At 37.6% G+C, this 24,230-nt stretch overlaps 5 protein-coding genes and 1 non-coding gene across 22 annotated transcripts in view; 4 read left to right on the forward strand and 2 right to left on the reverse strand.

The window, feature by feature from the left end:
* Positions 1–1,503, reverse strand: part of mical3a (microtubule associated monooxygenase, calponin and LIM domain containing 3a) — an 89,818-nt gene extending 88,315 nt beyond the window's left edge. For 7 of the 16 annotated variants that reach the window (XM_047822383.1, XM_047822377.1, XM_047822374.1 and 4 more), the window contains exon 1: positions 1,358–1,503. The gene's annotated coding sequence lies outside the window, so the exon portion shown is untranslated. The remainder of the gene's footprint in view (positions 1–1,357) is intronic. The other 9 variants (XM_047822384.1, XM_047822385.1, XM_047822382.1 and 6 more) reach the window with 2 other exon arrangements.
* A 3,112-nt stretch (positions 1,504–4,615) lies between these two features.
* Positions 4,616–4,779, forward strand: LOC113652791. The gene has a single exon (XR_003442940.2). It is a non-coding gene; the product is annotated as a U1 spliceosomal RNA (small nuclear RNA).
* Positions 4,780–7,098: 2,319 nt separating this feature from the next.
* On the forward strand, positions 7,099–9,215 carry LOC113652324 (pro-adrenomedullin-like). Its single transcript, XM_027161290.2, has 4 exons — positions 7,099–7,264; positions 7,484–7,600; positions 7,703–7,822; positions 8,189–9,215. The coding sequence occupies exons 2-4, from the start codon at positions 7,497–7,499 to the stop codon at positions 8,394–8,396; spliced, it is 432 nt and encodes a 143-aa protein (XP_027017091.2). The 5' UTR covers positions 7,099–7,264; positions 7,484–7,496; the 3' UTR covers positions 8,397–9,215.
* Positions 9,216–9,241: 26 nt separating this feature from the next.
* On the reverse strand, positions 9,242–13,325 carry LOC113652321 (leucine-rich repeat flightless-interacting protein 2-like). The gene is made up of 7 exons (XM_027161288.2): positions 13,084–13,325; positions 12,615–12,679; positions 11,362–11,430; positions 10,702–10,872; positions 10,254–10,346; positions 9,965–10,135; positions 9,242–9,856 (listed from the first exon to the last, which is right to left on the reverse strand). The coding sequence occupies exons 1-7, from the start codon at positions 13,217–13,219 to the stop codon at positions 9,848–9,850; spliced, it is 714 nt and encodes a 237-aa protein (XP_027017089.1). The 5' UTR covers positions 13,220–13,325; the 3' UTR covers positions 9,242–9,847.
* Positions 13,326–13,880: 555 nt separating this feature from the next.
* dusp3b (dual specificity phosphatase 3b) lies at positions 13,881–16,146 on the forward strand. The gene is made up of 4 exons (XM_027161289.2): positions 13,881–14,111; positions 14,375–14,607; positions 14,679–14,904; positions 15,400–16,146. The coding sequence occupies exons 1-3, from the start codon at positions 13,990–13,992 to the stop codon at positions 14,858–14,860; spliced, it is 537 nt and encodes a 178-aa protein (XP_027017090.1). The 5' UTR covers positions 13,881–13,989; the 3' UTR covers positions 14,861–14,904; positions 15,400–16,146.
* A 105-nt stretch (positions 16,147–16,251) lies between these two features.
* Positions 16,252–24,145, forward strand: utp4 (UTP4 small subunit processome component). 2 transcript variants are annotated; one of them, XM_027162007.2, is made up of 16 exons: positions 16,252–16,398; positions 17,189–17,364; positions 17,493–17,681; positions 17,793–17,967; positions 18,513–18,724; positions 18,852–19,023; positions 19,834–19,925; positions 20,055–20,151; positions 20,800–20,864; positions 20,949–21,071; positions 22,109–22,265; positions 22,390–22,496; positions 22,576–22,671; positions 23,203–23,388; positions 23,665–23,775; positions 23,909–24,145. In XM_027162007.2, exons 2-16 carry the CDS (start codon positions 17,206–17,208, stop codon positions 24,023–24,025), a joined length of 2,058 nt encoding a protein of 685 aa, XP_027017808.1. In that variant the 5' UTR covers positions 16,252–16,398; positions 17,189–17,205; the 3' UTR covers positions 24,026–24,145. The 2 variants fall into 2 exon arrangements, with proteins under 2 accessions (XP_027017808.1, XP_027017809.1); XM_027162008.2 differs by having other exon boundaries at positions 16,264–16,398; positions 17,135–17,364.
* The last annotated feature ends 85 nt before the right edge of the window (positions 24,146–24,230 follow it).

Below are 24,230 nucleotides of genomic sequence, written 5' to 3' on the forward strand. Positions count from 1 at the left end.
TTGTAAAAATAAGAATCAGTGGTAGTGTTTTGTGCTTTTTTGTAAAAACAACAACAACAAAAACAACAACTACTAATAAACAAACAAACAAACAAACAAATAAATAAATAAATAAAGTGATTAATTAATTAAAATCATCATCATCATCATCATCATTTATAAAGAAATGGTCTCAATGTTAACTGGTAATAATAATAATAATAATAATAATAATAATAATAATAATAATAATAATAATAATAATAATAATAATAATAATAATAATAATAATAACCAATGAAACCTACCCAGAATGTCAAAAGTGCCATTTGCATCACACACACACACACACACACACACACACACACACACACACACACACACACACACACACGTTTCTAACCAAGCATGCTGAGGCCCGCTGCACAAAACACTCTGAATATTAATTTGTGTGTCTGTGTATGTTGTGCCTGTGTCCTCATCTCACCTGTTTACAGCCAAATCTATGCCTGTACACTGAATCTATGCCACAAACACCTTTATTACACTCTTAAACAAATGAAATAAACACTTGACAAATGACTGATTTGTCACCAATGCATCCCAGGCCAAATGCATCACAGATGGCCTTTTATGCATATTATGTAATTCTGTAGTGATTATGCTAGGCCACAGTGGCTTCATTCTCAGGGCATTACAAGGCAGCTGTTACACAAATAAAGCCAAGCTATGGTCTCTGTTTCTGTGCTAATGTTAGCCTCAAGCAATTCCCCGACAGCTGATGTTCAGTTTTAGTGTATATCACAGCAGAGAGTTAGTCTTTCATTGAATCCTTCACTCAACCCATCCATCCTCAAGTCCAGAAACAGATGCTATATACATCACATTTTCAAAGTGAATAGTTTAAGTCACTGATACCTTTCTCAAGGGCCAGATCCATAACAACAATGTTTTTGTGGAAGTCTGGAAAGATCTGTTTTTTTTGGTATTTGTCATTTATATTCATCACGCGCCCTTCACATGAGCAACTACATCACTCCCACTCAATGCACAATCAGCATGGGTCTGCACAATATCCTACTGTCTTCTGATACACACACAAAAGAGAGTGAGGGTTTCTATAGCTGCATGAGCTAACTGTAATTGCGATCTGTGTGTACTGTAGTCAGCAAATCAAAGTACAGTAACAAGGTCACCTTTGTAACGGTGCACCATCAAGATTTACATTCATTCTCATCTCTCTTTCTCTCTCTCACACACACATACCCAAATGTTGCAGTCATCAGAATCACAATGCTTATTAGACATATTCTTATCGCCGCTGTTAGCAATGTTAGTTTCACCATTTTAATATTCTGAAACAAACAGCAAATCTTACTTCTGATATCTGGTCCCTCTGATCCTATCACCTTCATCAGAGATCATCCAGGTCTTGTGTTCATTGTGTTCCTGTGTGTGAGAGAGAGTGTGTTCTGCTGTGTTGTATTCAGCTCTGCAATGCAGCTTCTCATTCAGCACACAAAAAAACTCAGCCTCTCAGCACTCCTCCATGCTTCTTAAAGCTCTGTCACTGTAAAGAGGTGAAATTTGACCCAAATACAAAGTCACACAATCTGCACTGATGGTGTTGATGATGGTGAGGTGGAGGGATTACACTGCAAAAATTATTTTTAAAAGTTACAGCATTTTCCACAGTAATCCTTTTCTGCCTGTTTTGTGTAGAGTTTTGAAATAAATTTGGTACATATATTTATCGTCATTTTGTAGATCTTATCACAATAATATGTAAGTATTATTAATAGCTAGGGATTAGTTTGATGTGTCATTGCTGTATAATCTGCCATAGACATTGTAAAGACAGTAAAGATAACCGTACTAAGACATAGATATATCTATGTCTTAGTACGTATAAAATTAGGACTTAGGACATATAAAAGTCTCTCTCTCTCTCTCTCTCTCTCTCTCTCTCTCTCTCTCTCTATATATATATATATATATATATATATATATATATATATATACATATATATATATATATGTATATATATATATATATATAGTAGTAACTTCATAGCTCTTATATCTCTTCATATCTGACAGCAACAGACTGATTATTACAGCAACTTACTCAACATTATCCTCTGTCTCTGCTCACACACTCATCTCACACACACATGACTTTGCTTGTCGTTATGAAGACTTATCTGGAACTGGTGCCAGCTAGTGACTGTCTCTCTGTGACATTTTCTGCTTCCTGTAAAATCAACCAAAAGTCCTACCTCTTTATCAGGCTCCTCCTCTTCAATACAATATCAATATACTTGAAAATCACTGTGGGAAAAACCAGGTGGATTAAATCAGGCTGTTAAAAAATGGAATCAGATTGAATAGAAGGTCTGACGTTGGCTATATCAGCAGCTCTGACAGTAGGGAAGGCTGCAATACAGTATGTGCTCCATCACATATGATGTCTTATATTAACCCAGAAAACTCAGAACATTTCCATTTGGTTTAACGAATGTTCCCTTTTTTGATTAACAATTTCCAAACATATTCTTTCGTGATTATACAACAAATAACAATAACCATTTCTAAATACAAAATATTATTCAGGGAAATTCTCTTCTAATATTAAGCTGTAGTAGCTTACACAGACCATGCATTGTGTACAGCTGAAGGATTGCAGCCTGTTGTCAACTATACTCTGAATAAATGTTTTTTTTATTCTTGATGTTGATTTTTATATAACATAGTTTGGTTACTCAGTCACTGGGAAGGCGGTTGAAAAGAAGATAGCACAGTCAGAGAATAAACATAAATGCCTCTATAAGGAGCCCAAAAAAATGAATCTAGAAAAAAGTTAAAGTGGATCCACTACTGTAGCTCAAAGAAAATGAAATGGGGCTAGTTCGTGTACAACGGGACACAATCTAGCCGCAAGTGATTACAATGAGTCCATTTAAAAGGCATCCAAATGAAAAATAAGGCTTTATAAATATTAACACAAAAAAAAATCTGAGAAAACAGGCGTCACTAATATTCAGTTATATTCACTAATATTGTGTTTCTTAACACAATTCAGCACAAATGCTAAGAAAACAGAAAAGGAAACAACAGGCTAAAGGCAAAAAGAGGAACAAATAGAGAACATCGAGGTAACAGGAGAAGCTGGTGACAAAACATCAAACGATTAGTAAAGAAACAGGGAAACAGGGCCACTTAAATACTCTCACAGGAACCGGTGCATTAGTGAGAATAATAACAACTGATAAAATGTCAGGAAACTTAAAAAAGTGCACAATGAGAATCCCTAGTGGCCAAAACCAGTCCATCGTCCAGACCATCACATAAAATAGAAGATAGAAACCCTGCCTCAGAATGTCTTATTCTGCGATTTAAAACAACACAACAGCACAATTTATTCAGTGTTTTCATTGTTAAAAATAAAAGAAAAAAACTTTTTGTGTATTCAATTTAATTCAAATTTATTTGTACAGTATAGCGCTTATAACAATTGTCACTGCCTCAAAGCAGCTTTACAGAACATAAACATAAAACATGTTAATAAAAAGAACAATATACAGATTAATATAATATGAAGATATTAGATATATTTAAATTTGTATGTATTTATCCCCAATGAGCAAGTCTGAGGTGACTCAGGTGACTGTGGTGAGGAAAAACTCCCTTAGATGGAAGAGGAAGGAACCTTGAGAGGAACCAGACTCAAAGGGGAACCTCATCCTCATGTGGGTGACACTGTAGTGTGTGATTATAAATATACCGTCTGATAAATGTTGTATTGATGAGGAGGTTGTTGTCCTCAAAGACCACATGGAGTTGGCGTCTCTGCTTTAGTATAGCTGAGTCTAACTGGAGCTGGTAAATCTCTAGATGTCTCAGGATCCTCATCTCAGTGGAGGTCCAAAATCTTCATGGCACAGAAGACAACCGGAAATGCCCGCTCCCTCTTAAATCCAAATCCAAATACAGATATGAATGCATTTCAAGTTTGTACTAATAGATTTAGGAATACAGCTGGTTACTGTAATTGAATTTATCCAAGCACTCTTTGTCTGTCCTTATTTCTTTAATTTAAGTTTGCACAATTCTAATAAGTCAACGGTTTGATTTCTATAAAAAAACTATATATATATATATAATATATATATATATATATATATATATATATATATATATATATATAGTTATATATATATAGTTATATATATATATATAGTTATATATATATATATATATATATATATATATATATATATATATATATATATATATATATATATATATATAGTTTGTTATATATAGCCTTTCTATAATCAAAGTGACTTTTTGTTTTCTTACAAATTAAAGCAGACCCAACATGCTTGGTGTAGAAAATTACATAAAATATTCTTGATAATAACACAATGACATCTGAATTATCCTAAAATGTAATTTTCTAATGCGAAGGTTTAGTTGGCATGTATAGTACAACACAGAGTATCAAAGTGTAGGCATACATTTATGGGCACAAATTCATTAAATTCCTGCTTTTCTTCAATGCCACTTTTACTGTTGATATCACTGGTAATGGTGAGGGAGGAACGCGTGACTAAAGGCCAATTGCTTACCTGGCATACTTACCTGGCAGGGGCAATACCACGATCAAGGAGGTGGTTTGCCCAAAGCAAGGCTCGGCCATTGCACTCGGGCTGTGCTGACCTTTGCGAATTCCCCAAATGCGGGAATCTCGACTGCATAATTTCTGATAGTGGGGGACTGCGTTCGTGCTCTCCCCTGTTTTTATTTGGGGCAAGTCGTGGCCTAATGGTTAGAGAGTCTGACTCGTAATCCTAAGGTTGTGGGTTCGAGTCTCGGGCCGGCTATGACTGAGGTGCAAGGCAAGGCACCGAACCCCCCAACTGCTCCCCGGGTGCCGCAGCATAAATGGCTGCCCACTGCTCCGGGTGTGTGTTCATGGTGTGTGTGTTCACTGCTGTGTGTGTGCACTTTGGATGGGTCAAATGCAGAGAACGAATTCTGAGTATGGGTCACCGTACTTAGCTGTATGTCACATCACTTTCACTTTCGTCACTTTCAATTCATAAATAAAGTAATGTCCAAATCGTGACGGCCTTCATATTTGCCTTGTTTAAGCGAACTAGGACATGTGGACAGTGAACAGTGGCCACTGACCCAAAGCAAAAGTAAAGGCTACAGTATGTGAAGTGAGGTGACATTGAATCTTATTCGTATGTCATAGAATCTTGCCATGACAATCCATGCATAAAATTTCAGTAATTTTCAATGCAAACAGTCTGCTTCCACATTGGTATCTGATTTAAAAAATATCATTATTACAAACTGTGAATAACTAGATCCAAGAATAAAGATTTTATTTGTCAAGTACACATATAAACGAATACATGGCCTACTCCTTCTATTAAATAAATTAAATTTAAGAGTTAAAAAAGTAAAAATATATACAGAAATAAAAAGAATGTTGTAAAAACACATGTAGTAACAGTACAGAATGTGCAAACATTACAGAGGGAAAGTGATGTACAGAACGTGTAGGTGAGCTACATGTAATAAGAGAACAGTAAAATTTCAGTGGAGTAAACAAGATTTTTATAGGATTTTCTACAGTATGAATATGAAAACAGTGGAAAATCGAGCATTAGTGGGCTTAGATAAACTTTTGCAATTAATTAGTCGGAGTGAAACGGTTACGAATTTTGTGTTCATGAATGAATTAAAGCACAAACGAACACGACCTCGACTTTATTGTGACCTCTTCACACTTTTCAAAACTGCTCACATCCTCTTTGTGTTAATGATGTAATAAGATGACATTTTAAAAACAACACTCTTCAGAATAACAATGAACTTAATAACAGGGAAATGACTAATGTATGATTGGAAGATCAGTGCTTGCTTTACTCTTTACCAGGGATTTGGCTCTAATCCCTAAATTCTGATATCATTCAGTCATGCTAAAACATGCAGAGCACAAGCACAAGGGATCTGTACCTGTCACATGATCTAACGCAACATCGTTCAGTTTTACTTATGCTAGCAATCCATACAGTAACTAGGGAAGTAACATCACATCCTACTGGATTCAGAAGTGATTTATTACATCATTCACTGAGAAACGTGGTGAGTATAGACACTGTTTATGCCTAAGTCTCTAACTGCACTACACTCTCAGCTGCTATGAAGTCAGCTTGGACAAAGTAGTTCAACTAGCAGCTGCCTGGTTATTGCTGCAAGGAATGATATAATATATGTCATCAGAGATCCATCTTAAAAGGGTCCAATATTAGGAGGGATGAATTTCAGTTGATGTGAAAAGTCATTTTGGAGGTTGTTTAAAAATCATTTATGGATGTTGTGTAATGCCTCAGAGCATCAAGCAACAGTCTCAGCACGTACAAACCATTTGATCAGTTGATTGCAGTATTTCCAGTGACTTGTGATGTGCCTAACGTGATGTTACCATAGTCACCATAGTCTCCAACTCTCAAAGTCTTTACAATGTGAAAGAAGAGGTCACTAAAGTCAGTGTACTGGAACACTGCATCTAAACACTAGACTGAAATGTAGAAATAGCCAGCATCACAATGACTCTTGTCACTCTTGCTAGAAATAAGTAGTAATAGTGCTGTGATGTCAAAGCATATGATTTTATTTTATATAAATAATTGTCTTTGTTTTGTGTCTGAAATTTCTGAACCATGACGTTCATGAGCTCATGCTTCAAAGAAGTCTCTGTATTACATAAATATTACAAAAGTAGAGTCTTACAGAATATGACAGCTTTTCAAGAATGAGCAATGACAAATAGAAATTCTGTGCAAAACAAAACAACTTTAATACATTTAGTAAATCAGGGAATGATCAAATCAAATTGGTTAATAAATAATCAATAATCAAATTGGTTGGAAAATAATGATGGCGCTCCTTTAAAAACACATAACAGCAACCAGAGTTTTATTGTTAATGCATGTAATGCACAGGACTGGGCAATTTGGCCGATTGTCACTCATCTTTGCGCCTCAAACGTCCGTCTCCTCCCACTCTCTGTAAAGAATAAAAGGCTGGTTTGCCTTTTAGACTAGTGTCACAGCTGTATCCTTCATTATCACACACACACACACACACACACACATTATTGTGGACATTATTTAGAAATTCCTATTTCTCCAGACCAACCAATCAGTGTTGAGAAATCAGGAGTACGGTTCTTAATTCTTACTCAAGAATAAAGCTTCCTTCTCAGGTATGTACCTTGCACTGCTACTCAGACATGATTATCATAACATGAATGTTTTAGTTTTTCCTCAAAGGTCTAAAACAGATTTGAGTTGGAAAGACATCCAGCATTTATCATCCTGTCAAAGACTTCGCCTTTGGGGTTTTTGGGAACTGTTCAGTTTTTACAGAAATGCATTATTCGATGATTCATAAACAACTACAATGTTCTGAACTCTTTCTGCAGGTCAAAGTCAAAAATGAAGACAGTCTCTCTGAGTATTTTGATGTGGTGTTTGCTGGCAGCTTTCATGCCTTGTGCTTTAAGTGCAACACTTCCTTCCAATTCTGACAGAGAAAATAAGTATGTCTAAGCATCAACTCTTTTTTAATAAGTATCTCCTTTTGAAATTACAAATTTACAATTCTGAAGCTGGTAAGAGTTTTGCTGGTGTTTGTGCGCCAGACTGAATATGGCACTGCTGAAGAGGCATCTCTGTGTGCCTAAAAGGAGTTTAGAAGATTCAGTTGAACGCCTCGCTCAGCAAGAGAACAGGAATATGGGCACACCTATATCACAGAGCAGGTAGGCTTCCTCTCTCCCCAGGAGCATGTCTGGATTTTGGCATCCTAATTGGGATGGTAGCACATGAGGTTTGCATTCAAAGAATATCTGTTTTTCAAACTGCGCATAATATGACATGAATGAGCTTCATTGTAGCTATGTAGTTAATAATGACCTGCTTTGTTACAGTGATACAAGCTAGATATGGGTTATGACGTTATGAATGAAATGCATAAATAAGAGTAATAGACAGTATGAGATATGATTTGAAGTCAGTGTTGGGGTTGTAATTCGGGGGTGAGGTTTATACCCATTTGGGTTTTCTAAATGTTCTGGGAGAGCAACATGTAGAATCATTTCTTTTTTTCTTTCTGTTCCTTTTTGCAGTGATAATCCAAACAGAAGGGGGAAAAGAGGTTGTAACCTGCTCACCTGCTCAGTACATGATCTGGCCTACCGCCTCAGCCAGCTCAGTAATAAGATGAATAATGCTCCCCTACACAAGATCAGTCCCTGTGGCTTTGGCCGGAGACGGAAGCGTTCCCTCTTCCGGCGCTCCGATGCTCAGACCCATCTGACTGCATCTGAGTCATGACTCATAACAAACAGACTTAGCCCTAAGCCTTTATCATCTTGTTGGCTTAGTTTGCTTAAAAAATTATATATTTTATGGGTTTTTTCCTGCAAGCATTGAAAATGGGAAATATCTGCTAATGTCAAAGCAACCAGGTACTTTCTTGAACATATTTTATCAGACAGACAGATCTCTTACGAAGAGATCTCAGGTCATCTAGATTGGGTAAAACGCTGCAGGAAGCTCTGTTTTGTAAGAAAGAAAAACAGAGACTATGAAAGAGATAAGAACGGTGTGGCTTAAGATAAAACAATGAAACAAGCTTGAGCAGTTCTGTATTCATTTTGGATATTTCTAATTCTTTCATAGCTTTAGGATCAGACCAGCTCTCTGTCCCTCCCCCAGTGCATTGCATATAACTTAAAAAAGCAGTGGGCTTATCAGGGTCTCTCCCAGCACAGATGAGTTTTACAGTAAAAGGAAGGACAAGGAAACTTAAATACTAGCTAAGAAACCTTCACCAATCCAAAGAGGTTTTTGTAAAAGATGGATGTGAAATGCTTGGACATTAATCTGCTCAGTTACCTATAAAGAGAACTTCAAGCTCGATATGTGAATTGGAGAGGAATGTACAATACATACATAAATATACTGTTTATTAAGAAAATAAGTGTATATTACAGATTTGATATGTTTTTATACATCTATTAATACAATAATCTCAGAGATGAAGTATTTTTAATACACAAACTACTGCATTGCATAGTGAAATAAATGATTGAACTATTAGTTTTATAATGCTTTAGTGATAGATATAAGTTCTTTTGAGTCATTCTGATATAAAAAAAAACATACTGCAAATGTGATAAATATAATGAAAATGTTTTATTTCTTGTTTAATTATAAGATTGATCTAAAAATGATTAATATTATAACCTTTGTTATGAAATATAGTGATTAATGATACAGTGTCACATTTACAAGATATGACAAAAGCGGCACAAAACATGCAGAGTGCAGCAAAACAACAGTATATAACGTGGTACAATCTTTAAAATAGGAAATAAATAACATTGAATAACATGGTACTGTCTTTCAAAAAAAAAAAACATCGAATAACATGGTACTATGTCTTTCAAAAAATAAATAAATAAAATCGGTGGCCAGCCTTTTCTAAAACTGGACTGACTTGGTAGGGTTTTTTTCTTTTCTCAGTTCAATTATAGTGTATTTGTCCACATTTGGGAGAATGTTCAGATTACTGCATTGTTGATTGTTAACTGTAGATAATGTTATTGAGTATTTCATTTCCCAATCATGAATTATTACATTTCTATCTACTGGAGCTCTTAGCTGAACCCATTTTTGAACAACACATGAATGAAAAGATAAACTACACAATTTTATATCTTCTCCTTCTATCGCTCATGGTAAGCCTGCATACATTATTTCCTCTCTTCAACTGATGTTCTTCATCTCTTCTAAAACACAGCAATGAGGCAAAAGAGGTAAAAAAAATAATGGGCTTATTGGTTTATGCTGCATGAGCATTATTTCCACATGGACTATGTAAAGCTTTTTTTGCTTACCTTTAGTAGCTCCTCATTCTCAAGGTGACACTGACAGAGCTCTTCTCCCAGCTCCTGCACTGTGGAACGCAGCTTGTCCACCTGGTCCTTCAGCTCTGACTTTTCTTCCTTCAGCTGACTGATGGAGTATAGAGTGTCATTGTGTTTCAGCTCCGCATCAGCCAGAGACACCTGCAGGTTCAACAAACACTGCTTTAATTACTTTTATACCCACACTCAAATGTAAGAACCAACACATACACACAGAGTTTCCAACAACTGTCATGGTTTTGCAAGAAGACAGGTTTACCTTCAGCACTACTTCCTTGAGGAACAGCTCCTGTTTCAACTTTTCATGTTCCAGCTGCAGGGCTTTGTGAGCCTCCTTGTTTTGCTCACACTCCTAAAACATGAAAATGTGCATATAACTACCCTTGTGGTTTAATTAAACCTGTATCAGACGGTTGCTATACTGTTTAACTTTTAATGTTGCTTGCCTCACATCTAAAAATCCCTTCTTATTTACTGACATTCTACAGGGAGTTCAGAAATAGGTCCGGTTTGACAAAGTCAAAAAGTTGTTTGAGCAGCATCATTTACAGGATGCAGGAATTTCATTGTTTACTTTTTTGCTGAATGATTGTAAAAAGCACTTGTTTGCAGTGAGTAATGCAAAAATGTCACCAGAACTCTTATTGGAATTCAGTAGTGTTTTAATCTAAAAACAGACTTCTTAGAGCAAAGCATTATTTGCTTACCTTCTGTAGCTCTTCATTCTCAAGGTGACACTGACAGAGCTCTTCTCCCAGCTCCTGCACCGTGGAACGCAGCTTGTCCACCTGGTTCTTCAGCTCTGACTTCTCTTCCTCCAGCTGACTGATGGAGTATAGAGTGTCATTGTGTTTCAGCTCCGCATCAGCCAGAGACACCTGCAGGTTCAACAAACACTTCTGGCTTTATTTTCATACACACAAAGCGTATTCATCAGTTGTTGATGAAGGAACCACATGAGCACATGACAAAGACAAGGATCAACACAAACACAAATTCATGACCTTACTAGCTACCTTCGTTTATGCTAAACAAGAGGTTCAATATAAAAAATCAAGTTCATTGATAGGAAAAAACATCCATTCTCTGAATTGTGTAAATTCTCTGAATTGTGTGTACTGTATATGTATTTGTATATATTAAATATATACAGTACATATATATTTGTCCTGTTTGCTGACGTATGATGTGAGACTGCCGCTGTTGGCATTTTGTTCAAGTACAATTAAGGACCACAAAATCTTAAATTTTAAGGTCTACATGAGCTTTGATACCAAAATAAATGTGAACATCCTGCTAGTGATGACACGATGAAAACCTAAAGTGCTTAGAAATTTTGTTTTGTACTAGTGACGTGTTTCACATACCAAGCTTTTTGCCTCATTCTCTTGTGCCATACGGAGCAGTCCCTCCAGCTCCCTCACTCTTTCTTCCAGCTAAAGGGATATTTAAATGAGTAATTGTAAATGAGTGATTAATGAAACAGTGTCACATTTACAAGATATGACAGAAGCAGCACAAAAGTGCAGCAAAACAACAGTATATAATATGGTACAATCTTTAAAAATAAATAACATTGAATAACATGGTTCTGTCTTTCAAAAAAAAATATCGAATAACATGGTACTGGACACAAGAACACAGAAACACACATGTACACACACACACACACACACACACACACACACACACACACACACACACACACACACACACACACAAACAGTGTGCAAACAAGCACTTTTATTGACAGAAGATCACCTCTATGTATCTAACGACCATATAGCCTACAACCTTGTGTTTGTCAGAAATGCGAAGTTTGGCAATGAATCTTTTTGAATAAAATAAAAATAATAGAAAAAAATCATGACACACTACTGTTTTTTGTCTTCTTAAAGGTGGGGTGCACGATGTCTGAAAGACAATGTTGACATTTGAAATCATCAAAACAAACACGACCCTAACCCAAATGGGTGTCACCCCTGTTTTGATAGCTCCGCCCCACACATACATACGTAACCCAGGCACATAACTATTAAGTGAAATTAAGTGAAGTGACATACGGCTAAGTACGGTGACCCATACTCAGAATTTGTTCTCTGCATTTGACCCATCCAAAGTGCAGCAGTGAACACACACACACAGTGAACACACCCTCGGAGCAGTGGGCAGCCATTTATGCTGCGGCACCCGGGGAGCAGTTGGGGGGTTCAGTGCCTTGCTCAAGGGCACCTCAGTCGTGGCCGGCCCGAGACTCGAACCCACAACCTTAGGATTACGAGTCAGACTCTCTAACCATTAGGCCACGACTATTATGATTATGGGAACCTGCTGGGGCAGCTGGCCGAGGGGATATTTTTTTATCAATAAATGAACTCAATGAGTAATACTATAGTAATACAAATGTGTTTTTGTAGTACTGTGTGTTGTACCGTGACAGGTTTAGGTCCGTTTCACGCGGAAGGGGCGGAAGGGGCGTCAGGGGCGTGTTTGTTTTGGTTCAAATGTCAACATTGGCTTTCAAACATCGTGCACACCGCCTTTAACGTCCCGAAAGTCTTTTTTTTTTACATGTAAATTATATAATTTAAGGGTTAAAAGTAAATATGTGAAGTTTTACCTGAGGAGGTCTGCAGCATATAGAAGGAGCTTCTGTGGATGGAAACACTGAAGTCTGGAACTGGCCTGAATGTAAATATTAAAAACAATAACGTCACAATCACAGATGTTTCTTCCGACTCTAAATGTACACAATCTATACGTTTTAATATTAAAAGACTGACAGTTATTTTCACGTTAATGAAGTCAAAGCTCTCTCCATTCCATTTAAACTGACAGAAAGAGAAGGCGGGGCTTCCAGACGGCGTCCGTTAATCTCAAAGGATTACAGTAACCTGTCAATCATCCCGGATTCAAACGACGATTGGCTGAAGTCCTAATTCGCGTTAGCGTACTTTTAAATGTTTTTTAAAATGCCGAGCTTCTTAGCAAAATGCTTAAATGGTGTCAGGTCTGATATGTAAGCTATTTCTATCTCACTTGGTGCAGTTTAACACTGTTAGGTTAACAAAAAACTGAAAATAGCTTACCGTCGGTCACGGCTTTCTTCCTCCAAAAGCGACGTTTGCATATAAAATAACAATAAACGTCGACTGCAATCCCAGCCGCACTCAGCAGGAGGCGCGTCGGAAGATCGGCTGCTTGATGGTTAACTGAACCAAACATTTTCCTACTTTATCCACAACAGATAGCTTTCTAAACACACCAACAGGCAGAAAAGCGAGTTAGCGGCGATCTGTAATCTTCGCGTTCTACAATATGTCGTCACGATGGCATCCGAACACATTTAAAAAACAACAACATGTGTGTGTGTCAAATCAAATCAAAACAAATCAAATTTTATTTGTATAAAATTAATAATAATACTAAATCAAATCAAATTTTATTTAATAGTAATGTAATAGTAGTAATTGCAATAATAGTCATTTTCATTTAAAAAAGTAATAATAATAATAAACACCAATCACAATATTTAATTCCATGCGATGTATACTGTAAGGGTTTATATAATGTAATAATATGCGTAATAATGTATAACACACAATATAATAATCTTAAATTCAAGTTCCGTTCAATCTAGCTAAATAAAATATAAGTATAAAATATAAATATTTTAGTTTCATAAATGTAAATGTTATAATGGATTTTATTTGCAATTTAAAAATAAAATAATGACGATGTACTCTTTATATGTATGCTGCGTGTGTGTGTGTGTGTGTGTGTGTGTGTGTGTGTGTGTGTGTGTGTGTGTGTGTGTGTGTGTGTGTGTGTGTGTGAAAAACCTCAGAATTGTCAGAGACATATATACAGTATATTAAAGTACAGGAGGATTTGCTGCCATCTAGTGGTTAAAAGGGTAATATTTCAGTCGTTGGAATAAACAAGTTTCAGGCGTCATAGACAAAGGACTTACTTAAGAGGATCTTCAGTCGAATATGAACGACTATGGAGTGTCTGTGCAGCAGCTCAATGACCTTTTGTCAGACGAAAATGGCCACTTCAGCATGCCATCTAAAGATTTCAATGAAGTCTGTCCCAGGATTCTGCTTGGAAATGAGTATGTCTTACTAAAGCTTATGATGCCAACAGTGCTGCCCTAGTTATACTATCATATACACAGATGATTTGTCCTTAGTCAAATCATCTTTTGGCTGTAATTACTGACTGTATGTGCATATGTGGAAAAACATATGTGAAAAAAATTGGTGAAAGAAAATTATATATTAAAATAAAAAATAACACTGATGGAACAGGACCTGAGCTATTTATAACTAGTCACATGGCAGAGTAATAGAACTTCCTCTATCCACTGTATTACAGGTCTGTGGCCACAAATGTGAAACTCTTGCAGCAACTGAAAGTGACCCACATTCTTAATGTTGCTGAAGGAGACTCATACATGCATGTGAATACAGGGGCAGAATATTATGTGGGTACGGGCATTATCTACCATGGTATACCAGCCAATGACGTGGAATATTTTGATCTTAGTGTATACTTTAAAGAGGGTGCAGACTTCATAGCACAGGCCTTGGAATCTAAAGGAGACAGAGGTAAAGTTTCAGTAGAACCTGATCAGTATTATTCATGTATTCATGATCTTATAAGGTCTGGTTATTTCTAGGCAAGGTGTATGTGCATTGCCAGAAGGGGTACAGTCGTTCAGCAGCAGTTGTCATCGCTTACCTGATGTTGAGACACAAGCTGGATGTACGAGCCGCTTTAGCTACAGTGAGAGAGAAAAGAGAGATCGGGCCTAATGATGGTTTTCTGTACCAGCTCTGTCAGCTCAATGACACACTCTAAAAGGATGGCAAGTTATAAAGCAGAGAAGGTCAAACATTTTCAAGGTAATATGGTTTCAACTGTATTTGTTCTGTGTTGTCCATTGTGTGACACATTTATTAAAATGATTAGACTTAAAATGTTCTTTTTGATCTTGAATTAATTCATTAATGGTGTACCATTTCTCCCATGCAAAAATAATAATAAAAAAATAAATAAATACACATATGAAAAACATAAATATATCAATAGTAATATCAATCAGGTTGGAAATACTAGTAATTACAATGGTCATAAATACTTTTAAAAACTTTGTTACAGATTTCCTTAGATAAACAATGATCAGAAAGCAGCATGGTATATGACCTTATGATGGACTATAACTTTATTCTGATCTTTTAAATTTTAACATATTAAACTGCTGTTTGTGGGCCACTGAAATATGCTTTGTAGATGTGCATCTGAGAGTCTGTGTGTATGGTGTTGCTGATCATAGTATTCAAATCTGCACTGTTTCTCTCACACTTCTTCCACTTCTTCCACGTTCCTCTACTTTTCAGGAGATCAGGACCCACAACACTTCTGGCTTTCAGAACCTCTGAAGAGAAAAGGGAGCAACAAGTGTCCTACGTGACATGATTGTACTGAGCTTTTCACAATGATTAACACTCTAAAAGCCTTGCATGTAACAGTCCAAGTTTCTCATTGAAGAAAAGACAGCAAAACACATTTCATTGTTTTTTGTTAAAGAAAAAGGAGCGGAAAAAAATTGCAAAGACCTTTTTTATCAGGTCCTCATTATATTGTATTTATGTCTTAGTGCTCAGGAGAACAGGGTTTTTGTACAGTAAGTGGAGGATAACTGTGTCACGTCAATAACACTTGCCATCTAGCATGGAATCATCATGAAGAACTATGATATGACGATGCTTAGAAGTTAGGAGCAGTTTTATTAATGTGCGAATTATAGCGACCACTGGGTTGAATTTAGAGAAAACCTCTTGGAATCTAATGGACGTCGGTTAAGATGTGAAACCTTTATGCACCTAAAGATTTCTTTTTCTTTTTTTTGGGGTTATCTTATTTTTTTTTTTTATTTCTATTTTAAGTATTATATATTAATCTTAATTGTATTTAATCTATCTAATCGTGTGATTTCTTGGTAAATAACAGATGCAGCACGGTAAATGGTGAAAAAATAAATATATTTATTTCTGGTGAATAAAATCTGTTTGTTTATGCTTATTCAGGTCTTTATTGGTATTCACCTGTTGCTCTTCATAGCTCATATGTTTATTATTATTATTATTATTATTATTATTATTATTATTATTATTATTATTATTATTATTATTATTATTATTATTATTATTAAGAGAAATAGCAACACAGTACGGCGACAGCTATGTCTTTTATTTTGTAAAGTAAACTCAGCGCGTCTGCTTCCGGGGTTAAAGGGTTTCAACGTGGTACAGCCGGAGCTCAACGTGTGTAGCAGCTCAAAATGAAGCCTCAGCTTTACTGAAAGGGGCAAACTGTAAATTCAGCGTTTAAAGGAGGTAAACTTCTATTTACACATTTAATCGTGTCGAGATACATTTCCGCCGTGCTTTCTTATTAGATGAGTTAAGTGTAAATTCCTTTAGACAACAGTTTAACAATGTTGACCAGAGGAAGCTGCAGCAGCTCCATTATGTGAAGTCATTTAAAACGGTCTGTGGTGCTGAGATTCAAGTAATAATTAGATTTTAATTTTTGAACGTTTAGTTATTAGTTTGTCCATATCACCTGATGGTTTATGTGGTTAAGGCGTTGGGCTACTGATCAGATGGTCGAGGGTTCGAATCCCACGTCCACCAAGCTGCCACTGCTGGGGCCCCTGAGCAAGGCTCTTAACCCTAAATTGCTCAGTTGTATAAAATGAAATAAAAATGTAAGTCACTCTGAATTAAAGGTGTCTGCTAAATGATGTAAATGTCAAAGGTGGGCTGATGAAAAAGAGCCTTTTGTGTATAAAAATATATATAAAGGTTAGAATTATAAAACCACAGAATTCTCAATGATAAAACGTAAACATCGCCAAATTTGTTTAATCAAACTTACAATGCCTTTGTGTTTATAAGTTGTGAATTAACCTTCTTAAAATCCAAAGTAGTTTTAGTTCAATGTTTAGAGATTGGCCTTAAAAGAACATCAAGCATCTGTTTTAAAAAGTTTTTTTCTCTCTCCAGTTTCAGCTCACAGAATTCATTCTATATTGTACCTTCGGTCTTTACTCATATTTTTCTTCCCTAGATTTTTAAAGATATTTAAAGAAAGAGTAAAGACCATCGCTGTGTTGTTTCTCAGCTTTAATCTGTTGAGTGATGGGGGAGTTCAAGGTTCATCGTGTTCGGTTCTTCGACTACATGCCCTCAGCTATTCAAGCTCTGGCTTTCGAGCCCCAGCATGAGCGGATCGCAGCAGCGAGGGCAGATGGCTCTGTGGAGATCTATAACGTGGCCGATAACCTCTTCCAGGAAAAGGTCTGTGACTCTGGCAGCACATGGTGTACATCAGGGAGAGTGTGACTGAGTGGAAACCAGATCAGACACTCATGTATATTAGTTGATATGTGTAATGCGATGAACTTATTACAATCGTGTGTTTACAGGTGATTCCAGGGCAAGAGAAGCGAGCCACTGAGGCTCTGACCTGGGCTGGAGAGCGTCTCTTCAGTGCAGGTTTAAATGGCGAGATAGTAGAGTACGATTTGGACAATCACAAGGTGAAATACACACTCGATGCTTATGGAGGCCCCATTTGGGCAATTGCAAGCAACAAGCAAGGAACTCATTTGGCTGTAAGTTTAATGCTTTTTTAATGTTTCTTATTGATTTTAGATGTAAGTTATTAAGAATAACTCTTTTTTTTTTTATAACCGGAGTATTTTCATGTGTGTGGTTTTGGGCAGGTTGGTTGTGAGGATGGTACTGTTAAGCTGTTTGAGGTCTGTGAAGGTAAAATCCAGTTTGAAAGGAATCTGGCCAAACAAAAAGGACGCATCATCTCATTATCATGGCATCCTTCAGGCTCCAGGATAGCCGCAGGAATGATGGACATGATTCGGGTGTTTGATACCGAAACAGGTAAGTTTTAGAATGAGAAATGTCTTAGGGCACACATACATTAATCTGGATCGATTTGGAAACGCATCTTTAACTCAAAGTTTTAGTCTTTTTGTCATAGTTTGGTATCGAAAGGCATCGATGTCTAAAAGTGTCTTTAGCCTTGGCTTACCTGCAACAACTAATCCATGACCGCTTTTTTAATTTTCTATTCTTAAAATTCATTTATTTATTTACCTCAGGTCATGTGCAGAGTTTTATGTTTTTTAACTTTTGCACTGAACATAAAATTGTGTAGTTTATGTCACTCTGGTTGTGAGTAGATCCTTAGATGAAACGCAGTTTAAATAACGCAGTTTAAATAACTTAAACAGTTATTTACCTCAGAGTTGCATTGTTTTATTGTTTCTTCTGCTCTGTGCACCTTCTGCTAGCAAAATCCCTGTGTGGCAGCACTACTTGTTATTCTCTGCTTGATAGATCACTTTGCTTGTATTAATCATCTGCTAAATGAGGAAATGGAAGTGCTTTATAACTGAATCCTTGGGCCTTGTCTTGCTGCTCAGGTCAGTCGGTTCACAGGCTGCTGGTGGAGCGTGGAATAGGAACAGCTAAGGTTAAAGAGTGTGTCGTTTGGAGTGTGGTGTACCTCAGGGACGGCACCATCGTCAGCGGAGATTCGTCTGGGAAGGTTAATATATGGGACGATCGCACGGGAACGCTGATTAAACGCCACCAGGTCACCAAGTGGGATGTGCTGACATTATCAGCTTCACAGGTGAAAAGTTGTTTGTCTTCGTGTGTATCTGTATTTTGCGAAAATATTTCTCTCTCTTTCTCTCTCTCTTCCCCCATTCCCTCTCTTTTTTAATTTGTGAGTATTTGTCCTGTGTTACGACCCACAGGATGAGACCAGTGTCGTTGCCGGTACATCAGAGGGAACTGTGGCACAATTCCAGTTCCTCTCTATGGTTCTAGGACAGGAGGAAAAAGAGTGGGTCCGAACCAGAACCTTCAAGAACCACACACATGATGTCCGAGCTGTTTTGGAGATCAACACGGCCGTTGTTTCCGGAGGTTTGTTCATCATTTAGAAATTCTTTCTACCTTAATTGTAATGAGGGGAGGAAGTTATGATTAAAAATATCTCCATGTTTAATATATAGGTGGGATTTGATGTGTTAGCAAAACTGTTTTCACACTATTGTATATTTGTGTTTAAATGCACTATTGGGTTTAACGGAATAAAGTTTCATGCAATTCTATTAAGGAGGCTTTTACACTGACAGATCAGTCTAAAACATGGAAAATTCTTCAGGCTAAATTGTCATGTGGAGCAGGAAGCCCAACCAAGCCGACCTGAAGGAAGTGGTGTGAGTTTGGTTGCCCTTCAAGAACCACACGCCATTGAATGTGAACACAACTCGTCCTCTGGTCAATACTGGTTTAGGATATTAAGTAACCTGTGTGCGTGTTTTAACTGATGATGTTGTTTATTAGTTTCTACAACACACACACCCTGAGTGGTAGGGGAACATTTGTGGGACAAAGAAGGGGTAAGGAGCCTTACGTCTCATAATGGCAGCATAATAACAACAACAACAAAAAAAGCGTCAGTACATTTGTGTTCTCCAAGCATGTTTGTGTTTACGTAAGATGAGCACAAATGCACCGGATTTAGACCACATCAAACTGCCCAGTGTGAAACATCCTGAGTTCAGTGAGACCTCGGTTTTGTTTAAAAATAAATGTATATAGAAAACACGGTGAAGTTAAACACCGAATGAAGTATTACATTATTGACTCAGCTATTTGTTGAGATATTGACTTTATTGTTTTTAACAGTTTTTAATATTGCTCTGTGTGGTCTGTTTTTCTGCGGCTCAGGAATGGACACCCAGCTTGTCATGAGGCCTCTTTTGGATAAAATTGAAGTGAAGACCACTGCCACTGCCTTTCGCAAGATCCATTTTCCTCATGTGAGTTTTGACACCTTTATACCTTTGGACACCTTGACAGCTTTCCAATCTTCACCTACAGCTGAACACGACTCCGCTCTGTACTGCTCTGTGCTAAGAGAATTGTTGGGGTTTTTTTTCACCATGTAGCGGAGTTTAGTGTCCTGTGTGAAGAAAACGGGTCTGCTGCTGTTCCAGTACCCAACACATCTCGATCTGTGGAGACTCGGGGAGAGCGATGGCAGCGGTGAGAAAAAAACCAACATAATCTACATTAAATAAAGTTTAATTCAAACATTCGCTTATTGGCCACTTATTAGAAGCACCTGATTCATGCAGTTATCCAGGCAGCACAGTGCATAAAATATGGGTCAAGCGTCTTTAGTTCAAAAATGTGATCTGTGTCTTTGCATCGTTTGGTGAAAGATGGGATTGTTTGAGTATTTCAGTAACTGCTGATGATCTGGGATGTTACACACGCAAACAAGTCTCGAGAGTTTACACAAAAATAGACTCATTAATAAATGTATTTAATTTTTATTAAAAGAAAACATAAATAAACGTATTAATGAGTCTATTTGTGATACTGGTTTTATCTTTCATGTTACTATTACAAATCTATTTCATAATATATTACACACACAAATTTTTCAGCTTAATATCAAGGCAGTTTAAGTTTTGTCCCCTATTTTGATTCATGCCTCTGTGCAGCCCACCTTAAAATATCCACCTAAACTATTTTTTTTCCCTTTTTTGATTTTTATTATTTTACATTGCTTGACGACAATAACACTTTTCAAACACGCAGTACTTATTAATAATAATAACTAGATTGAGATCTTTAAAAGTAAGTGACAGACAAATTTTTTTTCATTTATTTTTGTATGGTTTGTAGGGATGCCTGGGAGCAGTCTACCTATTAAAAGGAAACCAGAGAAATTACTTCATTTAAAGATAAAGGTAAAGGTTGTGCTTCTAAGTCAATTACTCCCAAGCTCTGAGAATCCGCTATGCCTATTGATTTCTTTCTTTTTTCATGGTCAGGGTGAGGATCATGTCCGCTGCAGTGCCGTGTCTCCGTGTGGAGAGTGGATTGCGTACTCTACAGTGGCCAGCTTCCGACTGTACAGACTACACTGTGACAACAACAACGTCAGCATCACTAAGGTCAGATGAGTTTTATATACTGCAGAGTGAACAGATGTGTGTCTGAGCACATGAGCTGTAGGGCTGCCTGGAACACAGCTCACCTGAAGCTTTAAAAGGAGCCTCTTTATGCTGCTCACCATGATTTCATACAGCTGTAGAACCCTGGTGTGTGAGGGTGTGAAGGAAGACGCACTGTCCTTCAGCAGACTTTCACAGAAACTCAATCTGAATCTGTAACAGCTTAACTGAGACTTCAAGTTCTTGCTCTGTGTTTGTGTGTATTCGACATGAGACACAAGCCCGATACCTCTCTCTCTCCCTCTCTCTCACCCTCTCTCACTTTCTCTCTCCCTCTCCTGCCCCTCTCTCCCTCACTCACTCTCTCTCCCCCTCTCTCACCCTCTCTCACTTTCTCTCTCCCTCTCCTGCCCCCTATCGCTCTCCTGCCCCTCTCTCCCTCTCTCCTTCTCTCCCTCACTCACTCTCTCTCCCTCACTCACTCTCTCTCCCTCACTCACTCTCTCTCCCTCACTCACTCTCTCTCCCTCACTCACTCTCTCTCCCTCACTCACTCTCTCTCCCTCACTCACTCTCTCTCCCTCACTCACTCTCACTCACTCTCTCTCCTTCTCTCCCTCACTCACTCTCTCGCCCTCACTCACTCTCTCGCCCTCACTCACTCTCTCGCCCTCACTCACTCTCTCGCCCTCACTCACTCTCTCGCCCTCTCGCCCTCACTCCCTCACTCACTCTCTCGCCCTCACTCACTCTCTCGCCCTCACTCACTCTCTCTCGCCCTCTCTCTCCCTCACTATCTAGCCCTCTCTCTCTCTCGTACTGAAAACTTAAAAACACACAAATAAATATGCTGGCAGGTAATAATACACAGGCCAGAATCATCTGGTTCGACCTGCCATCTCCCTGCCCAAAGTTGACGCACAACCACGCCCCATCACCACAACAGTATATCAGACCTTTTATAAAAAAAACAAAAAAAAACAAAACAGTATAATTTTAATATTTTAATAAATAGCTGCTGTACTTGTTTCTTGTAGGTATCCAAGCTTCCAAAGATCTTTAGCTCAGCCAATCAGATATGCTTCTCTTCAGACTCGTCTCGCCTGTTTGTGGCTTCCTCTTCCTCTGCTGTTCACGTGGCAGCTCTGAGCCAAACAGAGTGCAAGCTCGTATCCACTCTCAAGTCAAAATCAGGTGAGAGGAAGAATATAAATAGTTTGTTTATAATTCAAAGATGTGCTTTTATTTTTAGGAATCTGCATGTGTTTTTAATCGCTAAGATTCATTTACGCTTTTTCTCCCTTTCTTTCTTCGCAAGGCTCTGCCCAGGCCATTCATCTATTAGCAGCCAGTGAGGATGGAAAATGGCTGGCCTCAGCCAACAGTGACCACGAAGTTCACGTGTATAACCTGAAGAAGATGAAGGTACATTTTAACACCTACGTGTAAAATGAGGAGGAAATAATGGTGTATAAAATCACATCCTTGACCATGTGTGTTTCAGGTACACTGTACAGTGCCTATTTATAACTCTGGAGTCAGCGCCATGGCCATCCACCCAACAACAAACAACCTGTTCATGGTTCACGCAGATCAGCAGGTACTCAACGCACAAAATACCCCCGTGTTTACTCTGTTAACCAAATGAAACTATATGTACACTAAATGATCATCTATACACACTCACTGAAAAAGGAGTTCTTACTGGTCCTTATTCACATTGCTTAAATTTCTAGCATAGGTTGCCATCTAGATGATCTGTTATTAGTAACTAAAATTGCCGGTTGATATTTGACACATCAGAATATCAGCAACACAATATTTTCTAATTCAAGATATCATGTTATTGCTTATATTCAATAACAAGATTTTTTCCACCAGTGCTTTCATTAATATTTGTTTGAATCTCTATTGAAACTTTAATAATAATAATTACTACATGTAGAACTTGGTGTAAAATGGCAGCTAAGTAAAAATGGCATGTTTCTCTGCCACGATCTTTGTGTGCATAGATGTGTGTGTGGTGTGTGTTCTACATGTTTTGCACTACCTTAGTCTTTACAATTATCGATGCTTATGTAACTAGTGTAGAATGAAGTGATTTTAAATGTTTGTTGTTTTGGTCCTGTAGCTGTTTGAGTACTCGCTAGAGCAGAAGCAGTACACTGACTGGAGTCGACTGGTGCAGAAGAATGGTCTTCATCATGTGTGGCTGGAGAGAGACACACCAGTGACTAATGTGACCTTCAGTCGCAAAAACCCAGCTCATGTATTACTCCATGATATGTACATGTTCTGTGTCATTGATCAAACCTTGGTAAGACAAAGTTCACTTTGCTATTATTCTTATTTGCGTAATGACAAACAGCTAAAATTTGATTTTGAGTGCTAGAGCTTGAAATGTAACTAATAACTGATTGCCCCCAAAGGTGTGACCAGCTTTAAAGAATCTGGACCATTTTTTTTTTCATACTATTATATAATTACTTAATACTCCTCTCTGGACTGATTCCTGGACACGTGGTGAAATAATGTTCATTTATTTGGTGGTTCAGTTGGTGTTATTCTGAAGTTTTTTATTTTTCTCTTCCAGCCGCTTCCGGATCAGAAATCTCAGTTCTACAATCAGCTGACTCTGCGAAGCCTGCCTGAGAAGGAAAGGACATCTCAAAGCCATGCTTTCAAAGTTTGCAAGACTTACAAGGTGTGTGTGTGTCTACTAGACCCCAACTGCACTAGCCAAAAATAGTGCATTCATCCATGAGAATCTTCCGCAGTTTTAATGGGTTTAATATTTATAATACTTAGCTTTAATATTTTCACTTCTTTCCCCACAGGAGCTGCTGTTTGCTGGGCTGATGGAGGATCAGTCACTGGTGGTGGTGGAGCGCCCCCTGTTGGAGATTACTGCACAACTCCCACCACCCGTCAGACAGAAGAAGTTTGCTACATAAGTGTGTGTGTGTGTGTGTGTGTGTGTGTGTGTGTGTGTGTGTGTGACGTATTGTGAACCTGCTCATCCCATGCTTTGTATTAAATGTTTACTACAGTAATAAACAGAATATTTACTGTAATACATGCATCACGGGTGTCTTATTTTATCTTAAACATCGGAATTATTTTAATGAGTAAAATGCTTGAAATGTATCACTAATTAAT

The sequence above is a fragment of the Tachysurus fulvidraco genome, chromosome 13 (assembly GCF_022655615.1).
Source record: "Tachysurus fulvidraco isolate hzauxx_2018 chromosome 13, HZAU_PFXX_2.0, whole genome shotgun sequence".
NCBI classification, from domain to species: domain Eukaryota; kingdom Metazoa; phylum Chordata; class Actinopteri; order Siluriformes; family Bagridae; genus Tachysurus; species Tachysurus fulvidraco.